Raw genomic sequence first — 25395 nt, forward strand, 5'->3', positions numbered from 1 at the left:
TATACATGAGTCCCTCTACTGCTAGAAATAAATGACTGAATAAGTAAATAAAGAAGAAAAAGTCATCTTTATAGAAGAATTCCCAATAATATTATGTAGATACTTTCTCTTCCAGGATGCAGAGCTTAATTCTTTTTTTTTTTTTTAATTTTTTTTTTTTAACGTTTATTTATTTTTGAGACAGAGAGAGACAGAGCGTGAACAGGGGAGGGGCAGAGAGAGAGGGAGACACAGAATCTGAAGCAGGCTCCAGGCTCTGAGCTGTCAGCACAGAGCCCGACGCGGGGCTCGAACTCACGGACTGCGAGATCATGACCTGAGCCGAAGTCAGACGCTTAACCGACTGAGCCACCCAGGTGCCCCACAGAGCTTAATTCTTAACCCCCACTCTTGCCCATGAATATGGGCAACTCCCATATTAGGACTTAGCAACTCCCTTCCAAAGAACAGAGAGGGGCGCCTGGGTGGCTCAGTTGGTTAAGTGTCTATCTCTCTCTCTCTTTTTTTAGGTGTATTTATTTTTGAGAGAGACAGAGCGTGAGCAGGAAAGGGGCAGAGAGAGAGAAAGAGAGAGAGGGGGAAACACGGAATCTGAAGCAGGCTCCGAGCTGTTAGCACAGAGCCTGATGTGGGGCTCGAACTCATGAACTGTGAGAACTGACCTGAGCTGAAGTCGGAGGCTTAACCAGCTGAGCCACCCAGGTGCCCCAAGTGTCCATCTCTTGATCTTGGTTCAGGTCATGATCTCACAGTTCGTGAGTTCTAGCCCCATGTCAGGCTCTGCATGGACAGTGCAGAGCCTGCTCGGGATTCTCTGTCTCTCTCTCTGCCCCTCCCCCACTTGTGTGCGTACATGCTCTCTCTCTCTCTCTCTCTCTCTCTCTCTGTCAAAATAAGTAAATCAACTTAAAAACAAAAAAGAACAGAGAATGGGGAAAGTAGTAACTTCAATGAAGAGACCTAGCAAACGCGACCTTAACCAGCGACAGAGGTTAACATCAGGGACATGACATCATCAGGATGGCATATGGACATCATGTACTCCTCATATAATGTGATTAGAGGGCCATCTCACCTCTGTAGTATTCTTTCCAAAAACCTATAACCCCAGACTGGGGGCATTCTGTAGGATACCTGACCAATACACCTCAAGACTGTCAAGATCATGGAAAATAACGACCAAGAAGCTATCACCTGAGGGGCCCAGGGAGATGTGCCCGCTAAGTGCAACATGGTATGTGGACTGGATCCTGGAACAGAAGGCGGACATAAATGGCAAGACTGGTGACATCCAAGTCAAGTTTGGAGTTAGGTAACAGTCTCGTACAATGTCGGTTTCTTAGTTTTGACAAATGTACCTGGTAATGTATGATGTTTAACACTGGGGGAAACTCAAGTGAGAGGTAAACAGACACTCTCTGCACTACCTTTACAACGTTTCTGGAAATATAACCTCTTCTAAAATAAAACATTAATTTTAAGAAAATCTCTTCTAATAAAAGATACTAAAGCAAGTGGGCAAAAGTCTGATGAGGAATGGGATATTTACATAATCTCAAAGTATCTTCCTCTTAATACTACTTCACTACAAAGAAAAAAAGGTGCAGAAATCTGGTGAACATATTTGCTACTTTAATTGTCACCAGTAGGGAGACAAATTGAAATCATGCACCCTTTTTAGGATATGGTGAGAACACAGCATCACTTCTGTATTTCTGCAAAAAAAAAAAAAAAAAGCACAGCCCAGAGGTCATGAGGAAACATCACGCAAACCTAAACTGAGGAACATTCTACAAATAACTGGCCTGTAGCCTTCAAAAGTGTCAAGGTTGTGGCACCTGGGTAGCTCAGTCCGTTGAACATCCGACTTCGGCTCAGGTCATGATCTCGCAGTTTGTGAGTTCGAGCCCTGTGTCAGGTTCTATGCTGACAGCTCAGAGCCTGGAGCCTGTTTTGGATTCTGTGTCTCCTTCCTTCTCTGCCCCTCCCCCCTCAAAATTAAAAAATATATATATTTTTAAATTAAAATTAGGGGCGCCTGGGTGGCTCAGTCATTTAAGCAGCTGACTTCAGCTCAGGCCATGATCCCATGGTTCGTGAGTTCGAGCCCCACATCGGGCTCTGTGCTGACAGCTCGGAGCCTGGAGCCTGCTTCTGATTCTGCATCTCCTCTCTCTCTGTTCCTCCCCCATTTATGCGCGCTCTCTCTCCCTCTCTCAAAAATAAATAAACATTAAAAAAAATGTCAAGGTCACGAACATCAAGTTAAGACGGAGAACTGTTCCAGACCGAAAGAGGCTAAGGAGACATGACAACTACATGCATGTAGTTCCCAACTACGCGGGAAGACTCTTTTGCCATAACGGAATTATCGGGACAAGTGCTGAGACCTGAGTGGGGTCTCTAAACTAGATGCTAGCATGTTTCTTTGCTAATTTCCTAGGTGTGATGGTTGTACTGTCATTATGTAGAATGTCCTTGCATGTAATAATGAAACCCTTTCTATAAAACATTTGGAAGTGACAGGGATTGTGGTGGCAACTCAAATGATTCAAGGGCAAAAAGTTATTTGTTAAAAAAGTCCTGCTGGGATTTTGATTAGTGCTATTTTTAAATTCCTGGGTTATCTGAGACTGTGTTTCTCAGTTAAAAGCAAAGAAACAAACCTTACAGCATCTCTTAATGAATACACAGTTCTCATCCCCAATTTTCTCATATGTGCCCCTTTTGCACATTAATTGCTATTTTCCGTGTATCTGAAGTTTCTGTTACTAGAACATTTTTTGTTCATAATCTAGAGCAAGGGTCAGCAAACTTTTTCTGTAAAGGGCAGATACTAAATATTTTAAACTCTGTAGGTCATGATGAGGTCTCTGCCTTGTAGTGCAAATGCAGCACAAATGGACATGTCTGCTTTCTAATTAAACTTTATTTATGAAAGCAGATGGGTGGGCCAGATTTGACCGTGAACTGCCCATGTATGAATCAGAATATAATGCCTTTTTAAAAAAATGTCCATATCCTTTGCCCCACTTTTAGGAATTTATTTAGCTAGAAGACTGGAAACTGCCTACATCTACAGTTAACAGAGAATTAGTGGTATAATATACAGCACCTGAGGATACTGGAAAACTATTTTATCTTTAAAATAATGTTGTAGGGACACGCGGGTGGCTCAGTCAGTTAAGCATCCAATTTCGGCTCCGGTCACGATCTCACGGTTTGTGAGTCTGAGCCGCACATTGGGCTCTCTGCTGGCAAAGCAGAGCCCGCTTCAGATCCTCTGTCCCCCTCTCTCTCTCTACCCCTTCCCCACTCATGCTCTCTCGCTCTTTTAAAAATAAATTAAAACTGGGGCGCCTGGGTGGCTCAGTCTGTTAAGCGTCTGACTTCGGTTCAGATGATGATCTCATGGTTTGTGAGTTCGAGCCCCATGTCGGGCTCTGTGCTGACAGCTCAGAGCCTGGAGCCTGCTTTGGATTCTGTGTCTCCCTCTCTCTCTGTTCCTCCCTTGCTCATTCTCTGTCTCTCAAAAATAAATAAACATTAAAAAAATTTTTTTTAATTAAAACTTTAAAAAATATTTTAAAAATAATAAAATATAAAATAATGTTGTAGCTAAATCTATGCACATTTGCATGATTATGTCCTTAGGAAGACCTAGGTTTAAGCCCTGCCTCCATCAACCTCAAGATCTGGGACCTCAGGGAACGGAGGGGAGGTACTGCCAAGATGTGTGCACCTGAGCGGGTATCACCTCAGTTCCTCTGTACAGCAGATCTGATGATGAAACCTCATAGATATTATAATACGTAAATTAAACAGTTTAAAGAAAATCACTTGACAATACAGAATGTGCCAGAAGGGAGGAGGCACTCTAAGGCAGACCTCAGATTTCCTCCTGTGCGACTCCCATGTCCACAGGTCAAACTCAAGGGCACTCCTTTTCCACTCAGGAAGAGGACACAACTCCCTACTCTCACTGACCGTGATGCCTTGGTTCTCTCTCTCTAGACAACTGCATGATAAATTCCTCGACGGCAGGAGCTGTTTTCTTGTACTAAAAAAAATCCTTGTCCTCAATTTTAATTGTAGCACCTGCCACTGAGACCCAGCAAGTCAAAGTGAAAAGCAGAAAAGAGCGTGGGGTTTGAAGTCAGAGCTTCAAGCTGAATCTTGGCTCTTGTCACCTATGCCCCATGAGCTACCGGATACTTCCTAACTTCCCTGAGTTCCAGGTTCTCCATCTGCAGCACAGGCACCATCTCTGGCACTTAGTAGGCATACACAGAGAATAAAACCAACTCACACAGAGCCAAAGAGATTCCAGAGTAATACAACACCTTAATAAAAGCCCCCAATAAGAACACTCTTGAAGTTCTTAGCATCACAGATGAATCTAGCCTAAGAGTTCCTGCCATCGAGCTGGCCTGTGTCTCCCTGTTTTTTTTCTTGTCATTAACAATGACCAGAATTTTCTTGCTTTACATCAAATTCTATGGTTCTGACTGAAATTCGTTTCATTCTTGTACCGTTCTGAGTATGTAGTTCCATAATAAAAAAAAAAACGAACTTTACTATTAAAAAGTATATATCTGCCCCCTACCCATCCTCCGAAAGACTCCCTGAAAGAAAAACCGGACCACGATATAGGTATATAGGGACATCTCGGCTTATTTCTAAGGATGAGCTGTATGTAGCCCTATGAACCGAAGAGAGCCCATTTGCCGGCCCAAATGGCCACTTCCTGCCCACCCCAGACGATGCTGAATCCTAGCACTCAGGTCAAAGCGGGAAATGCATCAGCACCATCTTCCAGAGCAAGCCCAGGGGGAACGGAGCGTCAGCCATTCAGTGCGAAGGAGAGGGAGGCAGGTGCAGAGGGTGAGTGCGGTACCTGAGTAGGCGTCGGCTCAGCCGCCTGGATCTGAAAGTTCTGGGAGGGCTTCTGGGGGACGGTGGGGAGGGTGGCAGATGCCGCCTGAACCACCCGCAGGGCCTGCTGGGGGATCTGCACCACCTGCTGCTGCTCGGCCTTGGGGGGCACCACCTGGACCTGCTGGACCACGGCTGGCTGGCCCCCACCAGGGCTCTGAACAATGAGCAGGTTGTTTCCTGCCTGGATGATGTTGTCCGCAGTGGTCTCGATCAGCACCGTCTCCACCTGCTCAGCCACAGCCACGGGGGGCTGGGAGGCAGGCAGACTCTTCTTCCGGGCTTTCTTGTTAGTCTTAGACAGTGGTGTGGGGGGGCTCTCCGTGAGGAGCTGAGCGGTGGCCCCGGAGTCACTGGTGTTCACGAGGTTGTTGACGGGCAGCGTGAGCGTCACATTGCCGCCCCCACCTGTCAGCTTCACCACATTGGCGCCGCTCTGCACAGGAGTGGTAGTCGTACTTGACTTCTGGACCGGGGCTGGCTTGATGGGGACAGGCTTGTGACTGGACGGTGAGGGGGTGATGATGGCTTGGCTGGTGCCGGGGATGATCTGGATCTGATTGGTGAGACTGGGCTGTACCTGGATGGTCTGGGAATTGCTCGCCTGGATCTGAGGGACCGCCTGGTATTGGATATTGGCATTTGACCGGGTCCCTTTGTTGATCACAGTGGGGTTCTGGATGGCGAACACCAGCTGCCCCCCAGGATAGGATGCACTCAGTTGTGACCCCTGAATCTGAAGGATGTTTCCTTTGGAGGACAAGATTCCAAAGCTATTCTTGCCAGGACTGAGGGGGAGAGGGGCAGGTTTGATGGGGACGAGTTTCCGTGGCGTGGGCTGGGGGGGAGCAGGAGGCGTCACCGCAGCTTCAACAGCTGGAGGGCCAATTTTGCTACATGTTGCAGCAAGCAGGGCTAGAGGAGATGGCTGGGAATCCTGCGAGAGAACAGGCGGAGAGAAAGTGAGGTGTGAACCCACTGCCCAGCCACCCTCTGCCCTTCGTGGCCCTTGGCAGGCTCTTCACCACCGCTGTGGTAGGCAGGGTGCCAGCATCCTCCCCCTCCCTGCTGGCTCTGCTTTCTCTCAGGGAGAAAGAATGGGCAATGCCTTCCTCAGGAAGGAACTCTCCAGAAGCCCCCATGACAGGGTAAACTAACACCCTTACTTCCCACTACCCTTGTTTCTTAGGGCTCACGGAGCCATCCTCAGCTCTTAGACAGAAGTCCATGGGCCCATCACAGGGGTGAAGGGGACCCTGATTCCTCAGCTGAGGAAGGGAGGCAGGGAAAGAGGAAGGGAGGGCCAACAGGAAGAATAAACACTCTGGTAAAGTGGGGAGGGCTGCTCTTTTGAGGCTACAGGGACAGAGCCTCTGTGTAGGGACACAGCCTCTGTTTCCCTTTTATGGTCAGGGGGTCTGGTGGAAGGGACCTTGAGTTTAACCCTGCTTTTCCCTCGGCTCAACTGTGTCATCTTAGGTAAGCAGCCCTGGCTTCTTAGTTCAGAGAAAGCAGACAACCGAACCTTCCCAGGTCTCGTATCCTAGCCAGTACAGAGCTTTTGGCTGTGGTTTAATGTCGGCTTCCGGGAGTGCTTCCAGGCCGATGCAGCCCCAACCCTCAGAAGCCACTGCCCACTCACCTGGGTGGTGGAGGCGGCGGGCTGCAGGTAGTCACTGGGACTGACAGCGGCAGTGGCAGCCATGCTGGTCTGTGGACCTGCTGGAAGGAAAGAGACAGAACAATGCACAAGATGCCGGAACAGAACCCAAGCCCACTGGCTCAGACACTCTTTTCGCCTCTTTGCTGCTGCTTCTCCAAGAGATGTTAACCTTTCCTCACATCTCCCCACTCAAGATTAGCAACCCTATACCTTTCTTTAAAAAAAAAAAAAAAAAGTTATTAATTTTTGAGAGACAGAGAAAGAGTGTGAGTGGGGAAGGAGCAGAGAGAGGGAGACACACAATCTGAAGCTGGCTCCAGGCTCTGGGCTGTCAGCGCAGAGCCTGACGCGGGGCTTGAAATCACTGACCATGATATCATGACCTGAGCTGAAACTGGATGCTTAAACGACTGAGCCACCCAGGTGCCCGTTAGTAGATGACCTTCTTTCCTCTCCTCCAACTTGGCCATCTGGGGCTGTGAGGACAGCTGGTCCTGTCTCCAGCCATCATAAAGCCTGGGAGAACGTGACGATACAAGACTATACCAAGGGCAGCTTCAGTCACCTAATGGAGCTCTCTCTACAGGGTACTGCTGACTCTCCCTAGCTAGATCGGAATCCCTATTTGGAGGCGCCCTCCCGCCTCCCCCGCAGCTAACTCCCTAGTTCTAACCCAAGCTTCTTGCTCGCTCTTGCTAAAGCTAGGTGCCAAGCCAGCCTGGGAGAGAAGCATCCCTCAGCCAGGATCTCTATAAGGACACACCTGCTCCATGAGGAAACCTTAGGTGCTTTATTCTCAGCCTTTATTACAAAGGCACAACGGCCCAGGTATGGATCTTCAGCACATGGGGAACTGCTTTAAGCAAATTTATATAGGATAGTAGGTATGGCCCCAAAGGTGTCGCCAAGACTAGAACTAATGACTGAATATAACAAAAAGAATGAAAACAGAGTAAACTCTATTTTTGTTAAATGTGTTATATTTCTAAATAGGAGTACAGCAGGAAAAGTCTTTAAAAATGCTGAAATGTTAAAGGCCATTATCCCTTGGTGGTAGAATTTCATTTGACTCAGAATTATTCTCCTTGTTTTCCTGGATTTTCTCATTTTCCCACAATGAATATACTCTATTGTGCTTTTTTAAATTTTAAATAAAGAAAACTAAAGAACGCTGAGGAAGTAACAAAGGGAATCAATACTCTGAACTTAAATCCGATCTAAGAGAAATATAAGTAAAGTGGAAATCATGAGAATTGGGGCAAAGAATCTATGCCATCTTGTAGTTCATAAGTCACTAAGGAGAAGGGCACTGGGCAGTGAGACTTGTACCTTGAACCTCTGGAAAGTAGCTTTCAGGAAGTACAGAAACCAGGTTATTAGTCTGGAGACTGGAGAAGGCAGCGAGCCCCCTGATCTTCTGGGAAGAGGACTGAAGTCATGGAGAGAGGGCAACTACTCAAACCATTCCGTCTAGGCTGGCCTCTGGCGGAGAGTCATTCTTCCACGGGAAAGGTAGGGGGAAGGGAAAGAAAAAGTCAAGGGGAAGGAACTAAGCCCAGGACAGACGATGGGCCAGCAAGACCGATGCCTTCAATGGTTTCCAGGCCCTAGGGCCACACAAACTGCACTCCAGAGTAAGACTTTACAGGCACACTCACAAAGTATATGAGAAGCCAGAGGGCAGCTCTAGGCAAAATCGTATTAGGAGATCCTGCAATAATACAGACACTGATCCTCGGCAAAATGCTAGAACAGATGACCGCACGCTACAATTACTGCAGTAAGGAAGCAGTGATCGTAAGGAATAAGCACAGGGTTGCAAAAAAAATGAGTCATGCTTGTTTCCTGGGGTTTTGCATGGATACACCAAGAGAAGGGTGTTATGCTGTGTGTTTTAGTTCAACAAGGGATCTGACTGAAATTTTCGTAATATCCTTATAAATGAGAAGGAAAAAAACAAAAACAAAAACAAAAACACAGGCAGGATAGTCTGGGTTGGGGGCTAAGCTGAATGTGCCTCTACCTAAAAGGGCTGAGATCCACACACCCTGGGGAGTTTGCTGCAAGGTCCACCAGGGTGTCTCAAACTCAGGGGTGGGCCCCAGGGCAAGGGTCGGCAGCTTCTCCTGGGAGACCCGTGCTTTTTCTACCAGAATGTTTTATTCCGGTGTTTTCACTGTGATGGTCTTTTAAAAATGAACGCATGCCATAGAGATCACTGGGTGACTGCTGCTTTACCGGGCTTTGCCTGTTTCGGGGCCTGTGTGTGTGTTTTCACAGCAGTACCAGTGCCAAGTGGTGCCGCTCTAACTGCGTGGGCTAATTAAGACAACTTAATTCTGCACATTTAATTCACGTTTGTGCAAAGTGAGGGATGACGGCTCTTAAGAAGCGTGGGAGGGCTGTGTTGCACTAGACGCTGCAGGGTAGGCGTCTGCAGCTCAGGGAGCCTGAGGTGTCGAGGCTGTGGCACGCTGCTGCTGACAGCCGCGATACGGGTTCCATCAAGTGTCATCCTCCCAGAAGGAAGTTGCTGATGTGATTCTTACTGGCTTTTTTGTAGTTAATTAATTTTATAGGAGCTAGATCAATGAGTTGATAAACAGATTTCTGTGCACAATTAAGTAAGGCTGCAGCATTCTAATGAAGACAATCTAAGTTGACTCAAAAACATTTTTCCTTTAGAGCAGTGATGTTCAAAGCATTCTGACCACGAACCACAGTTATAAAAACAATTTACATAAAGACTGAGTATGCGCGCACCCACACGCCTCCCTGTCCTATGCTCAGGCACTGAGTTTCCTGAAACAAAATCTACGTTACTCTGTGTGATGTGCTTGGGTATTTTTCTACTCTATTTCATTTTTTTTAAATGCTGGCTATGACTCACTAAATTGGTTCTGCGCCCTAGAGGCTGGAAAACGTGGCTTTAGAGTAGTCGATTCACCACTGAAGTTTGGAAAACCATGCAAAGACCAAGCAGGCAAGTTCAACTCGCAGATGCTACAAAACTGAGGGTTATAAATACAATGGGTGTCAGTATTAGGGTTCAGAGATCTTTAAAAACTAGTATGTGCAGTGCTTTTAGAGCATGAGGCTCCATCCAGACCTAAATGAGAGCTGGGTCTGTGCTGTCACCTGTGGGGTGGCGGGGGCGTCCCTCTCAGCCTCACTGCGCCATAAGACAAAGGGCACAGCACCTCCTGGGATTCTAGGAGGCATCAATAATTACTACGGAGAGCAGCGAGCACACAGTGGGTAATCAATAAACAGTGGTTTAAACTTTGTAGTTGAGTACATCTTGCCCTTGGGTTAAAAAAAAAAAAAAAAATCACATGCATGCAGGACAGGAAGACGGAGCTTAACAGTGGCTGTCCTGTGAAAAAGCCCCAGTGGGTTCTTCTCAAAGCTAAACGGGAGGCAATAGAATCTAGATGTGGTTGCCAAAAAAGCTACTGCAATCTTGGACTGAATTTCCAAAAGTTCAATCACAGAAGAATAAGTTAATCGTCCCAGTGCGTTCTGCACAACTGGGCCACATCTGGAGTGTCTGTCAGCTTTCATTCTGAGGGACATTTTGAAAGGGGCATTTTCAATTGGAGCTTGGTCAGAGGACAGGAGCAATGGTACGACCAGGATGCCAGACTAGTGATATCCACCAGGGGACTTATCCCATAGGTGGTTCAAGACTTTAGGGTGGTAACTTCAAGAAGGCAGATTTTGGGGATGCCTGGCTGGCTCAGTCAGTTGAGCATGTAACTCTTGATCTCGGGGTCATAAGTTTGAGCCCCACATTGCAGGCAGAGTTTACTTAAAAAAAAAAAAAAAAAAAAAAAAAAAAGAAGGCAGATTTTGGATTAATAGAAGGGAAAACTTTCAAAAGATAGAATCCGTTGCCTTTTGAGGTAATGTTCTCCCTTTTCTGGAATCGTTTAGACAGAGGCAGGATGTGTGTCTCTGTCAGAGATGGGATGTCTAGATGGGGTGGGAAGCTGGACTAAACGAACTTTTATAAGACTTTTTCAATTCTCAGGCCATGTTGCGATTAAAAACACAAAATGAGTTACTTGCAGCCAAGGATGGGAAGGGAAGGCAGGGGCTCTCCCAGGAGGCTCCCCTGGGCTCAGGTTCACTTAGCTAAAATTGGTGACTGACTCCCGCAGACATCCTCTGCTCTGAAATAGAAGGACACTAGGATGGGACAGAGTGCAAACAACTTGAAAAAAGGCCTCGAGCTTCTTACTCATCTCCCTTCCTCCCTCTACAGTTGTTGTTACCCTGGACTCAAACTGTTTGGAGACCAGGTTGGGCTCAGCGATTCTTGAGTTAGGAAGTTACAGCAGCATTTACCGAAGCAGCCTGCTGGTGCGCGACGACCTTGTACCATTTGGGCTTGGTTTCATTTTCCTCCCCAGTTGGCTCTTGAAATAACCCTCTAGATTTCAAACCAGTGTTTGTAAGTATCTCTCCTAGTGTCACTCAGAGCTTTGTGGCCCCTCGGCTGCAGGCTTGGGCAACCAAAACAGAGACCGATCTCCCTACCACTGGAGAACTATATCCTGGGATTAACCATGAAAGGGAAAAGAGAAGCATTTCCATTTGGGTGTTTGGAAATGAAAAGTGGTTCAGAAGTAAGCATAGATGTGTAACTGCAAGACGATGATCAAAGGTACTTTAGAACCTCATTAATTTGGAACCTTATATTTAAAATGTGTAATTTGGACATAACTTGTGCTTAACTTTGTCTTCATACTATTCAAAGGGAGGCTAAATAGTGTATGAAGACTGCAAAGGGACTCTTGCGCAAAACCACGTAATTGTTTTATGCCACTTCGACCATTTCAATTGTACTGCGTGCTTTTAACAGCAGTTTAGATCCGGTCACTGAAACCTACACTTAGCAGCACTGGTGAGTGGGATTTCCTAAGTGTTCTTGAAAGAAAAAGCTGCATTCCTTTCAGAGTTGTGCCATTCAGACTTTTCATTAATTCAGGTTAGCTAGAACTTCCCCAACAGTCCCTTGGCTGGTGAAGTTTTACAGTGATTTATTACACAAGCAACAGTAGCTCTCTCAGGCTCCAAGGAATGCCAAGGGCATCAAGGGAGGCTTCCAGACTGGAGGGTTGGGGGGTGGGGTGGGGTCTAGGGCCTGATGGCACCACCCCTGACTTTCCTTTCCCCAGACTGGAAGCCAGTCTAGTTCGAACACCAGCTGAGAAGCAGCCCCTGAGTCTCCGGGCTCTTTCTGTACAGGCCTGGTGGAAAAGCTGCCGGCACTTTACTGTTTCCCTCCTTTCTCACTTGCTTATTTCCCTGAGCAGCAGCAGCAGCACTTTGACCCTGGCTCTCTGCTCTCCCTGCTCCTGCTTGGGTCACCCAAGACCTCCTCCCTGCTAGATCCAACAGACCCTCGTCAGCAGTTCTTGACCCTGACTATTCCCAACGCCTCAAAATTCCCATGGATCTTCTCCTATCTCTCCAGCCTCCTCTTCCCCTTTCGGGTTCTGTTCCTCAACACCCATCCTTCTCACCCAATACCTGTTCCACAGGTGACCATGCCCACTCACAGGGCTCCAGGTACTGTCCACAGACTGCCACCTCCTGGATCTGCATGTGGCCCAGCTCTCCTGAGGGGCAGGCGGGTACATCCGGCCCTCTGTGAGCCTTCCACTTGGGCGGGCCACAGGACTTCCCACACCGAGCTGCCACCTCTGCCCATCCTCTCCCCAGCGTTCTCATCCCCGGCCTCCACAGGCCCTCTTCCAGATCCTTGAAGCTTTCATCTCTGCCACTGACCTTTCCTTGCTCAGGGCTCTTTCTTCTCTCTTTACTAGCTAACACCTACTCACCCTTCACGTCTCAGCCTGGTTTTTCCCCAGAAAAATTTATTGAGAGCCCACTATGTACCCAGCTGTCATTTACTCAGACCCCTGAGATGAGGTTAACCCCTCTGGTAACACTCGCCACCCATTAAATAATCACAGGCTTAATGTCTCTCGATATTCGCAGAAGGGTTGGGGGGGAGGGCGGGCCGGTTTTCACTGCACTGCTACACACAACACAGGGGCCCTTCAGTGCCTGCGGGCTCGATGAATAATAGTAGTCTCTGGGGCAACCAACTTCTGTCTGGTATTTCCAATCACAAGGAAACCTGAACATCATCCTCTTTGCCTATGACTCATCAAGCCCTCATGAGTCTATCTCCTAAATATAAACCTCTCTCCAATCCACTCACCACTCTCCATCCCCTTTGCCCCGACCCTGGCACTAACCACCTTCTGCTCGGCCTGGAATACTGCCCAGAGTCTTCAAAATGGCTCCCCAGCCTCTGGCCTGGCCCCCTCTAATCCAGCCTCCACTATCAGTGTCAGAAGAATCTTTAAAATGCAAATCCCATCCAGCCGCCAACCCCCCCCCCCCCATTATACCTTTCAATAGCTTCAGATGATCTTAGGATAAGCTTATAAAAGCCAAAAACACTCTGCCCCTCCCCCTCTACCTCTCCTTTATCTCTTGCTCTTCAGACTCTCCCCACAGGCACTTCAGTGTTTTCCATTTCTGGAACTACTACACGCCCTCTCTCACTTGGAGCCTAAGCTTGCTCTTTCTGGCATTTGTCTGGCTAACTCCAGTCCTTAGAGCTCGGTTTATAATTCACTTAAGTAGGGAAGATCTTTCCTGACCTCTTCCCTCCCAACCCCCAAGTCTGGGGCAAGAGCCCGTGCTGTATGCCCGTGTAAAGGTCCCACAGGCCCCTTCCCCTATCACAGGGCAATGAGTGGTGTCTGTCCTAGGGGTCTTTCCAATGGCCTGGCTCAGGAAGCACCGGTAACAGGAGGAGGCCTCAGACAGGACCCCGAAGCCCTGGCCATCAGACTGGGGGCCGCTCCACTGGTCTTTCACTTGAGAACATTACTCTTGAGACACAGGGAATGAGAGAGAAGGGGACCTAAGAAATACCACAATAAGCTTTAGGAAGCTCTTTTCCCTCTGGAGAGAACTTGGGTCAAACTCCATAGCCAGGACTTGGCAGTACCTGGCTTTTTTTTTTTTTTTTTTTTTCTTTGTTGGCCTCATGGGTTCCTACCATGGCCTTCTTGGCCATCCGCTATGGTATTTCCCCTGGAGGAATTTCACTCTGCACAAACAGTCCTTCTGCAGGCTATTTTGGTCAGCTCAGCTGGGCCAGAAGCCAACAGAACAGTTTCTCCCAGTTGCCTGGCCTGGAAGAATTCAGAGTTGGTAAGGGAAAAGCAAGCCGTGGCTGGTTTTAGAGAACAAAGTTGGACCTTGAAGGGAGTTCATAAATGGGCTGAGAGAACCAGCCTGCACGGAGGGAGCAGCAACACTGGTGGTTAAAAACACCAAACTGCAGACAAGCAAGCCTCCAGCACCACAATAACCATATAAAGGAGCTCAGTAAGGGTAAAAGGAACTTCACTGACTTTCCATAAATGAGAACAACTCTGAGTGGCGGCTTGCTAATGCCTCAGGCTAAAGGCGGCTCAGGCCAGGCCTCTTAGTGGGCCCACGATTTCATCAGGAAGTTAAAATTCCCTTCATCAGTTTGAAGCACCTGGGGGCTGAGGGGGTTAAGCTTCTGACTCTTGGGTTTCAGCTCAAGTCATGATCTCATGGTTTGTGAGTTCAAACCCCGTGTCAGTCTCTGTGCTGACACTGCAGAGCCTGCTTGGGATTCTCTTTCTCTCTGCCCCTTCCTCACCTCTCTCTCTCTCTCTAAAACAACAACAACAAAAATTTAAACAATTCCCGGGGCACCTGGGTGGCTCAGTTGGTTAAGCATCTGACTCTTAGTTTCAGCTCAGATCATGATCTAACGGTTCACGAGTTCAAGCTCCACGTTGGGCTTTGCACTGACAGTTTGGAGCCTGCTTCAGATTCTGTCTCTTTCTCTACCTCTCATCCCCACCCTCAAAAAATAAACATTAAAAAAATCCCTTCAGCAGTTAAAAGCTGTTATTTCTCCCCTTTTCAAACAAAACCCTTTGCAAGAGGTACCCATAAGTGCTGCCCCTAATTCCTCTCCTGCCAGTCTTTCTTGAACCTGCTCCAGGTTTTTGCCCATGCCACAAAGACTGCTTGTGCCACCAGTGACCTCTGCGTTGCTATATCCAACAGTTAATTCTTAGACCTTATTTTATGTGTTGATCTGACAGCTGACCCCTCTTTCTCCTTGAAACACTTTCTACACTTGGCTTCGGGAACACACTTGCCAGGTTGATCTATGTCTCTAGCTACTTTTTCAAAGTATTCCTTTGCCGGGTCCTCCTCTCCTCTCAAATTCTAACTGGTTGAGTTGCCCCAGGGTGCAGTCTCAGCATTTATTTTTCTTCTGTCTATACCTATTTCCTGGGCGGTTTCATCTAGCCTCACAGCATTTTAACAACCAGTAACATACAGGTTCTATATAACGATGACTCCCAAACTTATATCTTGTATATCCGACTGCCTACTGACACCTCCTCTTGGATAGGTCAACAAGCATCTCAGATCTAACCAATGCCTGGTATCGTCCTAATTCTGTGTCTCCTTCAAACTTCCCCGTGCAGTGAATGGAATTCTGTCCTTCCAGCAGCTCGGTGCTAAAACCCTGTACGGCATACTTGACCCTTCTTTTTTTCCACACTCTACATATGACAGCCACCAAACAGTGTTTCGGTTCAAGGTAGAAAATGCATTTTGAAAGTACAAAATACATTCAGAATCTGACTGCTTTCACCACCACCTGTTATCACCCAGATTCAGATCCTCATCATCTGTCACTCGGTTAACTGCAAAAGCCTCCTAGCCGGGCTTGTGACCTTGTTCCCGTCAGTCTGCTCTCAACATGCATCCAGAATGAGACCCATCACACTTAAATGAAATCACAGTACTCCTCTGCTCAGAGCCCCCCAAGAGCATCCTGTCTCCCATTCAAAGTAAGAACTGAAGTCTCCACCGTGACACATAAGGACCCTATCTGACCTATCCTGTCCCTCCTCTTCACTACTTCGGCCATGCTGGTCTCCCTGCTGCTTTCCAACATACTAGGTACAGCCCCTTCTCAGGGCCTTTGCACTTGCTGTCCTCCTTGGCTGAGTTCTCAACCTCCCCCGCCCCCCACCCCAGACTGAGCATGGCTCAATCTCTCCCCTCCTTCTGTGGCTTTACTCACATGTCACCTTCTCACTGAAACCTTCCCTGACCACCCTATATAAATTGAACCCTTTCACATTCGTCTGTCTTCTCTTTTTCTTCGTACCACTTCTCATTGTCTAATATCCAGTAGTTACTTATTTATTGTCATCACTAAGATGTAGGCTTCTTAAAGCAAGGAACTTCTCCTTCCCTTACCCACCCATGTATCCCTCCTACCTGGCACAGAGTAGGTGCCTAGTGTATATTTTTTGAATGGATGAGTGAATGAATCCTGGAGACTGCAGAGTGGGAGAGCCTAAATGGAGTTTTAAGAACCATAGGAGAAAACCCACAGATGTGCATGTCCTGGCATGAGGCTGGAATCCACCCGCCAGGTCAGCTCAGCTGATGCTGTCCCAGATGGAACTCCCAAGCCCGCCCACTGCCTCACGCGGGGACAAGTGCCTGTGTGCAGACCCGCACAGTCCAGTCCTGCACCCGGACAAAGATCTCAAAGCACACACCTCATCACCACACACCAGGTACCGATTTTCAATGCTTCTTTCGATGAACCTGCACCAGGGAAGGGGAATTCTTTTCCAAATGAGTTAAGATAATGAGGGCTGGCTATATGAATATGCCTTCTCGAAATGTGACTGTCATTTGCTAGTTTGCATCCTGCCTGGGTCACAGCCAGTGGTACTGGAAGGGACACTGGAGAAGTATGTGGGGACCCAGGGCAGCTCTTCACCCTGACAGAGCAGTCCCAGGAAATGGTACAAAGAATACCTGGTCCCAGACCGCTCTTAGGGAACAGGAGAGAAAAAGAAACCAAGATACACTTTTTCCCCCTAGAAGACCACTGTGTACAAACACGTGTTTTCTCTGCTTTGGCACATTTACTTGTGAGTCACGCCCACATTCATCCCCAGCTCGGACCAGTTGTGAAATGAGCACTGACTTCATTTCCCCTGGGAAGAGAGGGCTGGCTTACCATTTACCGTTCGGAAGGCTGGGAAAGGTTTTGGTCTGTCTTTAGGCTAATATGAGAAGCCTTCAGCCCGACACTGGCCAGGGGCAGAAATACTCCACTTTCAATCACACAGCCCTGCCTGCTGTCTCTTAGTCCCTAGTCACACTCTCTGGGAAGCCGCTCCATGATTCCACTGAGCCCCAGGGGAAAGCTAACAAATATGCCAAAGAGGAAGCTCTCGAAAGAGGACGTTTGGCAGTGGGCAGGCCAGAGTCTGCTGTTCATTCCTGGGCCACTTTTCACCCCGTGGCTGAGGTGAAAGAGGCCACCTAACAGCCTAAGTCATGGCCTAAGGGCAAACCGGCATCTCAGAGCCCTCAGTCTCAAAAACAACAGTCCCCCAAGCTAAACGTTGGCATTATGACGTGGTGAGGCTTCCGGCCAGGTACAGCACACAACTCTGAAGCTGACACCAGCTGCAGCTAAGGAATGAGACGTCCAAAGGAGGGATGCAAACAGCTGGACCTGCACACATGCTCTTCCGGTGACACAAACAGCCTGGACATCTCAACACTGCTCGAAGCCATTCACGGGGACAGACTGAACAGCATCTAACCTGGGCACTCGGCCCTGTTGTGCTCCCTTGCTCCTGAGCAGAGCTCGGCTCCCCAGGGCACGTCCTGATGAGAAGCACACGGTAATGCCCTGTGCCGGTGACAGCCTCGGAGCACCCAGAAAGAGCACCTCCTGGCCCTGTGGGGGAAGCTAAGCAGTGAGTGCTGACTGAGCTTGCTCCTGGGTTCTCTTTCTAGCATCTCGTGAGGCAGTGGAAAAATCAGTTTTCCCTTTCAGAATCCTGTCAACTAGGACAAATCTACCAGTACCACCGGGGAACATCTCTTCCAGGGCAATCTCTAATCCTTTCCCGATACTTAGGCTGACGGTGCCCTGGAGTTGGTAATGCCCCATGTTTTTACCCTCCTAATTCGTAGCAAAAAACAAATAAGCAAAAACGTCAACAAATTCATTCCATAATGATGTCCACCTCTCAGTCCAGCATGTGGGTCAAGCGTTCCTCGTTTAGGACTTATGAGAAGTTCCCTAATCCCGTTAAGCTATCCAAACTCATAAGTACTGGCGCTTCTCCAAATACATTTTACTTCAAGTCTTCAGCCCGCAAGGTTTCAGACTAGACCCCATAATTGTTTAAACTCAGAAGAGTTCACATCTCTACAATTTCTAATACTCTGTATACACTTTAATTACTACATTTTTCTATCCTTGGAAGCAAGCCTTCCAATTTGTGGGTAAGCAGAGAACAGAGGGAGTGAAGGTAAGTCACAGAAGAAGATGCTACATTTCCATCATAGAAATGTATGGTGACAAAGGTCTAGAAGATTGCTGAACTCAAGCCAGTACCAGGGTCTACCGACCAGTGGCAACAAGCTTAGGATGTCTTCATGAGGGCCCTGGTTGGGCAATACTCTCTGAAAGCAGAGTCAGGAATTATCACATGCCTATTGTAAAGGACTGTTCAAGCTACAAGGGACCCTGCAACTTCTCCAAAAGGCTGCTAGTAATCAACGAAAGAACGAGGAAGTTCAAGGACAAGATATCAAAATGAACTGCCCTATATGCTATTATGCCACGAAGCTCCTTTACCCAGATATTTGCCAAAATCTTCTTTCAGCTTCTCTCCTCCGACAGGCCTCCGGAGGCCCAAACTTTAATAGAATCTGAGAGAAAAAAGCCGGCCAGTCTATGTGCTGTCAACACTGGTGCCAAACTCTTCCTCCTGGAGCCAGCTCCCCTTACAGGGCAGTGAGGTGAGGATCCAATTATGAACTAATTCCACTTGGGTCTCCTTGGCAAAGACATTGTGTCTTTAGCAGCCTAGCTCAGGGAGTTTATAATTATGTCAGACCGGCTTTTTTTTTTCCTTGTTGTTACTGCTTTTAAATGAAGAGGGGTTAAGCCTCTGTACAACCAAGCGGAAGAACCAGAATTAGAAAACTTACCAATCGCCCCAGCCAATGAGAATCCATTTCCAACAGGTATTAATGCCTATTGGAAGCCACTGGAACATTGACATCATCAGCCCAACTGATAGGTTGTCTGACAGATCGCCCCCTTCATCGCACACAAGAATTTAAAACAAAACAAGACACTGCAGTTATATTCATTATTGCAGACAACAGGCTTCTTTGTGTTATTAATCAAAATGACTTCTACGGTGTTGACTTCACCACTGTTCCCTCAACAACCTCTCTGTGAACTGGCCAACACCCTAAACTTTCTAGCCCTAAAAATCTTATCCAAAATACCAACTCAACGCTTAGCCCTCCATTGTGATACTTAAGGCCTTCTGGGGTACAGCATGCCAAGTCGTAGACAGTGCATGCTAGTATACCTTGAAACAGTCATCACCCTTTTTTCTGCAATTAAATCAGCGTAATGGGGGACTGTGAGCCAATTCCTTGCTTAAAGCAGATCTACAAGCTCTTCCCTCCCTTTCTCTAGGAAACCACAAATAAGGGAGCAAGAAGTAGCCTCAAGAAGAAACAAACTTTGGGAGAATGTGCACTGAGAAAAGCCAGATGGAGTCCCCCTGGATCAAGTTAATTAAGAAATAAACATGACGGTATACTGGAGTCAAAACCAAGGAATGCGGTGAGGACAGGTTTCTCAATTGCCCAAAGAGAAGACACAGTTCCTTTTCAACTAAAATTAGAAAGCCACTGGGAACATAAGCCAAGAAGCACGGGTAGGAGGCTGAGAACCAAAAGTCAGCAATGGGATGGAGGCAGGGTGGAGAAAGAAAGTAAATATCCGTTTTATTTCTTCTGTCATTCCTTAGGTTTGCACCTGGCTTTTGGGATTCAGCAGTCCCACCGACGGAGCATCAGCTAACAGGCTGGGAGCTTTGTCAGCAAGTTCTTAAACGGCTCATAATTCTGCTAAGAGCTTGCGGGTATCTAGCTGGTGTTCAAGGACCCAAGTGAAAACATTACGAGGTTTATGTCCACGTCGCAGTCTAAGGCAAGAGGTCATCTGCCCTTTGGGGGGGGGGGGGGCCGGTGCCCTCGTGTCCTGACACACCATCTCTCCATTGGGGTATATCGGGAACCAGGCTGGCTTCTAGGCCCCGCAGTGCTCATGTGGTTGGCGCCGTCTGCATTTTAAGCACTCCCTCGCCCCTCTCTGCACTCGGGAGGGCCCTGAATCGCCGGTAGGTACCGAGTCAGAATGCAGGAGGGTCCCCCAACACAGGGCTAGCGCGAGGAGCGTGGGCCGCCTCCTCGGAGCAGACCCAGGCTATGTCCACAGGCCGGAAGCACTGAGGTGGGTAGGCAACTGGGTGAAGGGGGTGCCAGGCACGCCCGGGTGCCCGCACCTCTCACCAGCCCCCGGAAGCGCCGCCCTCCCGCCCAGCGGGCTCCGAGGGGGCGGGGAGTCGAACGCCCCCTTCCGGGTGCCTCCGCCCGGCTGGCCAGCCCCGCTCCTCCTCCGGGCGGGAATCCTCCCTCCCCCGCCCCTCCCGGAGCCGGGCCCCGGCGCCAGGCCCGGTCCCAGGGGGGAACCCCCGGCCCCGGCTTCCCCTCCCTGCGGCCTCTGCCCGTCTTCCCGACCCTTGGGGGCCGGAAAGACCCCGCCGGCAGCGGTCAGGACCCACCGCTCATTACGACATCTTCCTCCCTGGCCTCCGCCGCCTCCGCCGCCACCGAGAGCCTGACACCGCCCGCCCAGCACCCGCCAATCCCGGAGCCCGCCACCGCCCGAGCGACGGCAGCGTTCACCAATAAGAGTTCAGTACATTGGGGACCGACAGCACTAATATCCAATCAGAGAGAGGCGTCTAGAGCGACGTTGGTTTGGCCAATAGACTTGTGAAATGTCACTGATGGACAGTAGAGGGCACCAACCGGAAACCTACTGAACAGTGAACGACATGTTCGCCAGCCAATTGGCGGGACGTGAAGTCCCGCCTACGAGGTGGTTGATGGACAGCAACAGGAAGCTAGGTGGGGAGGGGCTTAGCTGAGGAGTGGTTTTGTATTGGTCGTGGTTGACCTTCCACCCACCTCGAACCCAAAAGATGAGTGATAGATCTACCCCAAAGCCAATCAGAAGTCCTTAGGGTGAGGCCCAGAAATGCCCTATAAATAGTACACACTTTACACCTCAATCTAGTGTCGCCCTGGAGTGGCGGGAGCCACCTGCTTTTCGGCTACTCAAAGCCCTTGGCTGGTGAGTGGGAAGCCACCAGCCTTTTTTTTTTTTTAATTTCCCTCGCCTTTATCGCTTCGGGAGAGGGAAATGAGCCCCCAGGTGACTTTACCGCGAGGCATCGGAGTTCAACACAATAGCGGGAGTTGGGCTACGTGACACTTCTGAGAGAAGGGATTATTTCGCCATCTCAGTTCAAGCCCCTGTTCATCCTCACCTAGTTATTGCAGCGACCCGCCCCTCCCCTCCCGCCACAACGGGCGGTCCACCCAGAGTCACCTGAAGCTCTCTAAAAGGAGATTCCCGGGGCTGCCGCTCATAATCCGATTCTGTGCGTCTAGGGCACTCTTGGAATATACATTCTGTCCAGCACCTTGGGCGGACAGAGAGTTGGGCCTTTCCGATTTACCTCCTTGAATGAGGTGCTGTGTGAGTACATACAGCCCTTGGGAGGCGCTACCTGGGTACGTTTTTTCCCAGGTCTGCTGTACATGCGTAACTTGGGCAGGTTGCCTGGCATTACTGAGCAGGAATCCACGCTGGCTTCAGACCAGCCTGGGTTTGAAATTTACATCCCACTTACAGAGGGGCAGGGTACTGAAACTCCCTGCGCCTTATGTCCTCACCTGCAAAATAAGGCTAGTCACACCTACACCTTACAGCAGCGGCTTCTCGTTCTTTTTTAAAACACCATAAGCCGCAGTGAGAAATAACATTTGAATCCCGACACAGTACCCTAAAACTCAGGTGAAAATGTGTAGCAAAGTTTCCAAAAACAATACTAAACCTTTCCACCCGCGACACCCTGATAATTTCTATGCTGTTATTCTCCCTTCCCCCCTCCCTCCCTTCCTTTTTTTCCGTTCCTTCTCTTGATCTTGACTGGCAGCTTGAAAAAAGCTATCATAAAGGGTTGGAGTGACCAAATAAAATACAGAGCCCAATGCCCAGTACACAGTAATTGATGAATAAGTGTTAATTTTCTCTTCCAGTCTACCCCTCTCAGCCTTCGCCTTTGAAAAACAAGACTCTAAAAGCAAGACTCCTTCGGGGTGCCTGGGTGGCTCAGTCAGTTGAGCATCTGACTCTTGGTTTTGTAGGGTTGTAGGATCAAGCCCCGAGTTGGGCTTGGTGCTCCACACTCAGTACTCAGAGCTCTTGGAGCTCCACACTCAGAGCTCATTTGAGATTCTCTCTCTCCCTTCCTCTGCCCCTCTCCCCCGCTTGATCTCTCTCTCAAAATTAAAAAAAAAAAAAAAAAAAAAAAAAAAGCTATCACTCCTCTAGTTAAGAACCTTCATTGGCTCCCTATGCCGTTCTGGATGAAAAGCCCAAACTCCTTTTTTAGGGGGCAAAGAATGTCCTTCACACACACTTGCGTATCTTTCCTCCCCCACCCTATTCCCTTTCTACAGATCCTACCCTTTTGCCTCAAGGAAATATTTTACATTTCTTAAACACTTACTCTTCTGTTTCCCTTCCTGCTTTATCCTTCCTGTCTCCTGGTAAACTCCTGAACATCCTTCAAGACCCTGCTCAAACTCTGAACACCTAACTCCCACTGAACCACAGTTTTTTTCCTTCTCTAGACTGCAGAGGGCTTCACTCGCTAACACTACACTTTTATTTTCACGCCTGTCCCCTGCTACATACACTGTGAGCTGCAGTGGAAGGTTTGAAACCTGTACAAGAGGACTGGCAGGAAGTGTATGTTGAGTTAAAGAATGAATATTTGCATACAATTACATCTACATAGGACTTGTTTATATAAACCATACATTCTGTTCCCAGGCCATTTTTCAAGTTCAGATTGCTTCACTGTCAAGCAGAGGACTCCACCCGGGTTCAGTGACTCAGCTATATTAGGGTGCAGGGAGTTTGGGGGGGGGTGCGGTTGAATATCCTGCTGGGCCACTGCCAAACCTTTTGTGGCAGCTGTGCCTCTCTCACCCCCAGAGGCCCCATCATGAAGACTGCAGAGGGGGTGGGGGGAAGTGTGCATGTGTGTGGGTGGGGGAGCAGGGTGCAACAACAGAGAATTCGGCAGGTCTGAGTTACTTGAATTGTTCTTCCCTTTTAAAGACCGCCATTGCCTTGTTTTCTCTTTCTTTCCAGGCTATCTTGCTCCTTTCTTACCAGAGGCATAGCCGAGGAAGGGGGCACTTTCTCAGGAGCCCCTTATCCTTTTGTCAGAACCACTGGAGTCTTTGAGCCTCATTTACAACCCCCTCAAAGCACCGTACAACTTCCCTTCCTTCCCACAGGTCGCTTCTTTCAAGATGGCCCCCATTCTCACCAGAGAGGAAGGAGGCCAGGCAGCCAGCTTCTAATGCTCGCTTTCTCCCTGGCTGCATTTTAGACTCATTGGAGAGCTATTAATAAATTCTGAAGTCCAGGTGCCATCCCAGGGCCAGAAAATCAGAATCTCTGGGGGTGGGACCCTGGTGATGGTGTTTGGAAGTTCCTCGGGTGACTCCCCAACGGGCAGCCAAATGTTGAGAACCACTCGTAGCACAGACATCTTTCCACTGTGGGTGCCCGAGTGAAAAACTGTGAACAGTCTGACCCTCCACCCCCACCCACTCCTGTCCCTCCCCTTCCTGAATTTCTCCCCTGCCCAGCTTACCTGCCTCGGTCTTCACGGAGCCAGGGCCGACAGGTGGTTCTGGCTGTGTCTCACCCAATGATGGGCCTGGAGGCAGGTTCTCTCTCTCTCTCTCTCTCTCTCTCTCTCTCTGTGATATTTCCCTTCTTGTTTCCAACTATGCTTAGCCTCTTCTTGCTCTAAGTGGCCAATTTCTCCCCCTTTCTCACTTGCAAACTCCCCATCCGCCACCCCTTAAAGCCCATTTTGTCTTATTCACCACTGCACCTTCCACTCCCAGCACATTGTGTGATATGTGATAGGTGCAGAGTGTTTGTTGACTGACTAAACGACTGCATCCTTTTAACACTTTTCATGGACTTCCCTTCTCTTCCAGGCCCAGCTTCCTCCACCTCCATTTCGCCTTTCCCTCCCTGTCTGCCTCTTCACCCCCTTCCCTCTTCATTCTCCCCTGCTTTTCCTGCTTCCTGACATTCTCCTTGTCCTTCCCTTTGGCATGCAGCTGCTCCCTTTCATTCATCAGTACCAGAGAATGCATCTGTCCCCAAGGATGGGTGAGAGAGCACCAGAGGGAGGGAGAAAGGGACGCAGAGCCACAGTCTCTGCCCTTAGGAAGCTCCAGATTCCTTCTGGAGCCTCGTGGGAAAGGTGTGGTGCAGCAGGTGCTGGGTGTCCAGAAGCCAGAAGAATATCAGTGTCCACCCTTGACTTATCTGCTGGTCCTCACTCATAGCTACAACCCAAGCTTGATTGCTTTATTTTTGAAGAGTTCCAGCCAATTCAGCCTTCTAAAGCCTGCTCATCCTCCCTTAAGGATTTTCCCAGTAGCCTCTGCTTCTCCCATTGACCTCCTCTGCTTTTCCACATTCTCATGTCTTCCCTTTCCACCTACAGAGAAATCAGATTTGCCGACTTTGCGAATGACCCCTGACACTCTTAAGCACCCAGGCAAAAACACCTAGTTTAAGTGAATCCTGATTTTTTTTTTCCTCCCAGGCCCATCTATGGTTTCAACGATCTACATTTCCTTAGTCTTCCATGAGCACAAAACAGTGACAGAGGCTGTAAAATGTGTCTCCCTATTACCCGTTGGCAGCTACCCCACCCCGTACCCCGGGTGCACACACACAGCCACCCCTCTTTCTCCACTGCCATGGGATGCCACTCCTGACCCATGCCCTGACTTGTCAACTCCTTCTGTCCTCTGGTTGCCCTGCCAGACCGATGACTGTCCACCAACTGCCATGGAATCTTCCAGCAAGAACATTCCGCCCTTCCTTCCCCACAGGATTCTTCCTTCTTACCTGGTTCTTTCCATCCCTTAGTCCCCTTGGGATGAGATCTGTGGAGCCTTAGGAAAAAAGGGCAGGCCCCTCCTTCCCCCCTGCTCCCCACTCCCCTCCCAGGGAGAAGCCCTTTAGGTAGAAGGCACCTCTCACCCCTCTCAGCCTTCTTTGTTGCCACTAGGGGGCATCCAAGGCATTTCTAAAAGCAGATGCCGGGTGGTTGGTTGGTTGGTTGGTTGGTTCGTTTTAACCTTACTGCAAGGGAAAGACAAGCACAGAAATTGAGTTTTAACAAGCATGCGTTGAGTGCCTACTGTTTGCCAGGGTTGTGCCCTGCTTCAACTGGAAACAGTATGTTCTAGCCACTACAAAACTCCTTGAAGAGCCATTTGCCTCTTTAAGGAATCCTTTCCTACCAATCAGCCCATCTTACCATGTCTGGTAACATTTTCCTCTCTCTGCCTCAGCCTCTCCCCTGCCCTCAGCCTCTCTCCACCCCTGCGGACCCCGAGGACCACAGTTCTGTGTCTGCTTCTCTGAGTCCAGGCTTCCCACGGCAGACTGGAAA

At 48.8% G+C, this 25395-nt stretch overlaps 1 protein-coding gene and 1 long non-coding RNA gene across 9 annotated transcripts in view; one reads left to right on the plus strand and one right to left on the minus strand.

Annotated features, from left to right (window-relative positions):
- LOC144614308 (uncharacterized) overlaps window positions 1-19678 on the plus strand; it is a 33749-nt gene extending 14071 nt beyond the window's left edge. For 2 of the 3 annotated variants that reach the window (XR_013551996.2, XR_013551995.2), the window contains exons 2-5: window positions 7300-7426; window positions 10866-10963; window positions 19230-19473; window positions 19567-19678. This is a non-coding gene — a long non-coding RNA (uncharacterized LOC144614308). Of the gene's footprint in view, window positions 1-7299; window positions 7427-7851; window positions 8111-10865; window positions 10964-19229; window positions 19474-19566 lie in introns of those variants that run through there. The other variant, XR_013551997.2, reaches the window with a different exon arrangement.
- Window positions 1-23582, minus strand: part of SP2 (Sp2 transcription factor) — a 30654-nt gene extending 7072 nt beyond the window's left edge. The window contains exons 1-3 of one of the 6 annotated variants that reach the window (XM_078437250.2): window positions 23563-23582; window positions 6578-6657; window positions 4898-5872 (exon numbers count right to left, since the gene is read on the minus strand). In XM_078437250.2, the coding sequence (XP_078293376.1) occupies window positions 4898-5872; window positions 6578-6640 (1038 nt within the window). In that variant the 5' untranslated portion in view covers window positions 6641-6657; window positions 23563-23582. Of the gene's footprint in view, window positions 1-4897; window positions 5873-6577; window positions 6658-18727; window positions 19233-19574; window positions 19679-20382; window positions 20467-23562 lie in introns of those variants that run through there. The other 5 variants (XM_060646274.3, XM_060646273.3, XM_078437248.2 and 2 more) reach the window with 5 other exon arrangements.
- Between the last annotated feature and the right edge of the window lie 1813 nt (window positions 23583-25395).

This window comes from Panthera onca, chromosome E1 (genome assembly GCF_046562875.1).
Source record: "Panthera onca isolate mPanOnc1 chromosome E1, mPanOnc1 haplotype 2, whole genome shotgun sequence".
Lineage (NCBI taxonomy): Eukaryota > Metazoa > Chordata > Mammalia > Carnivora > Felidae > Panthera > Panthera onca.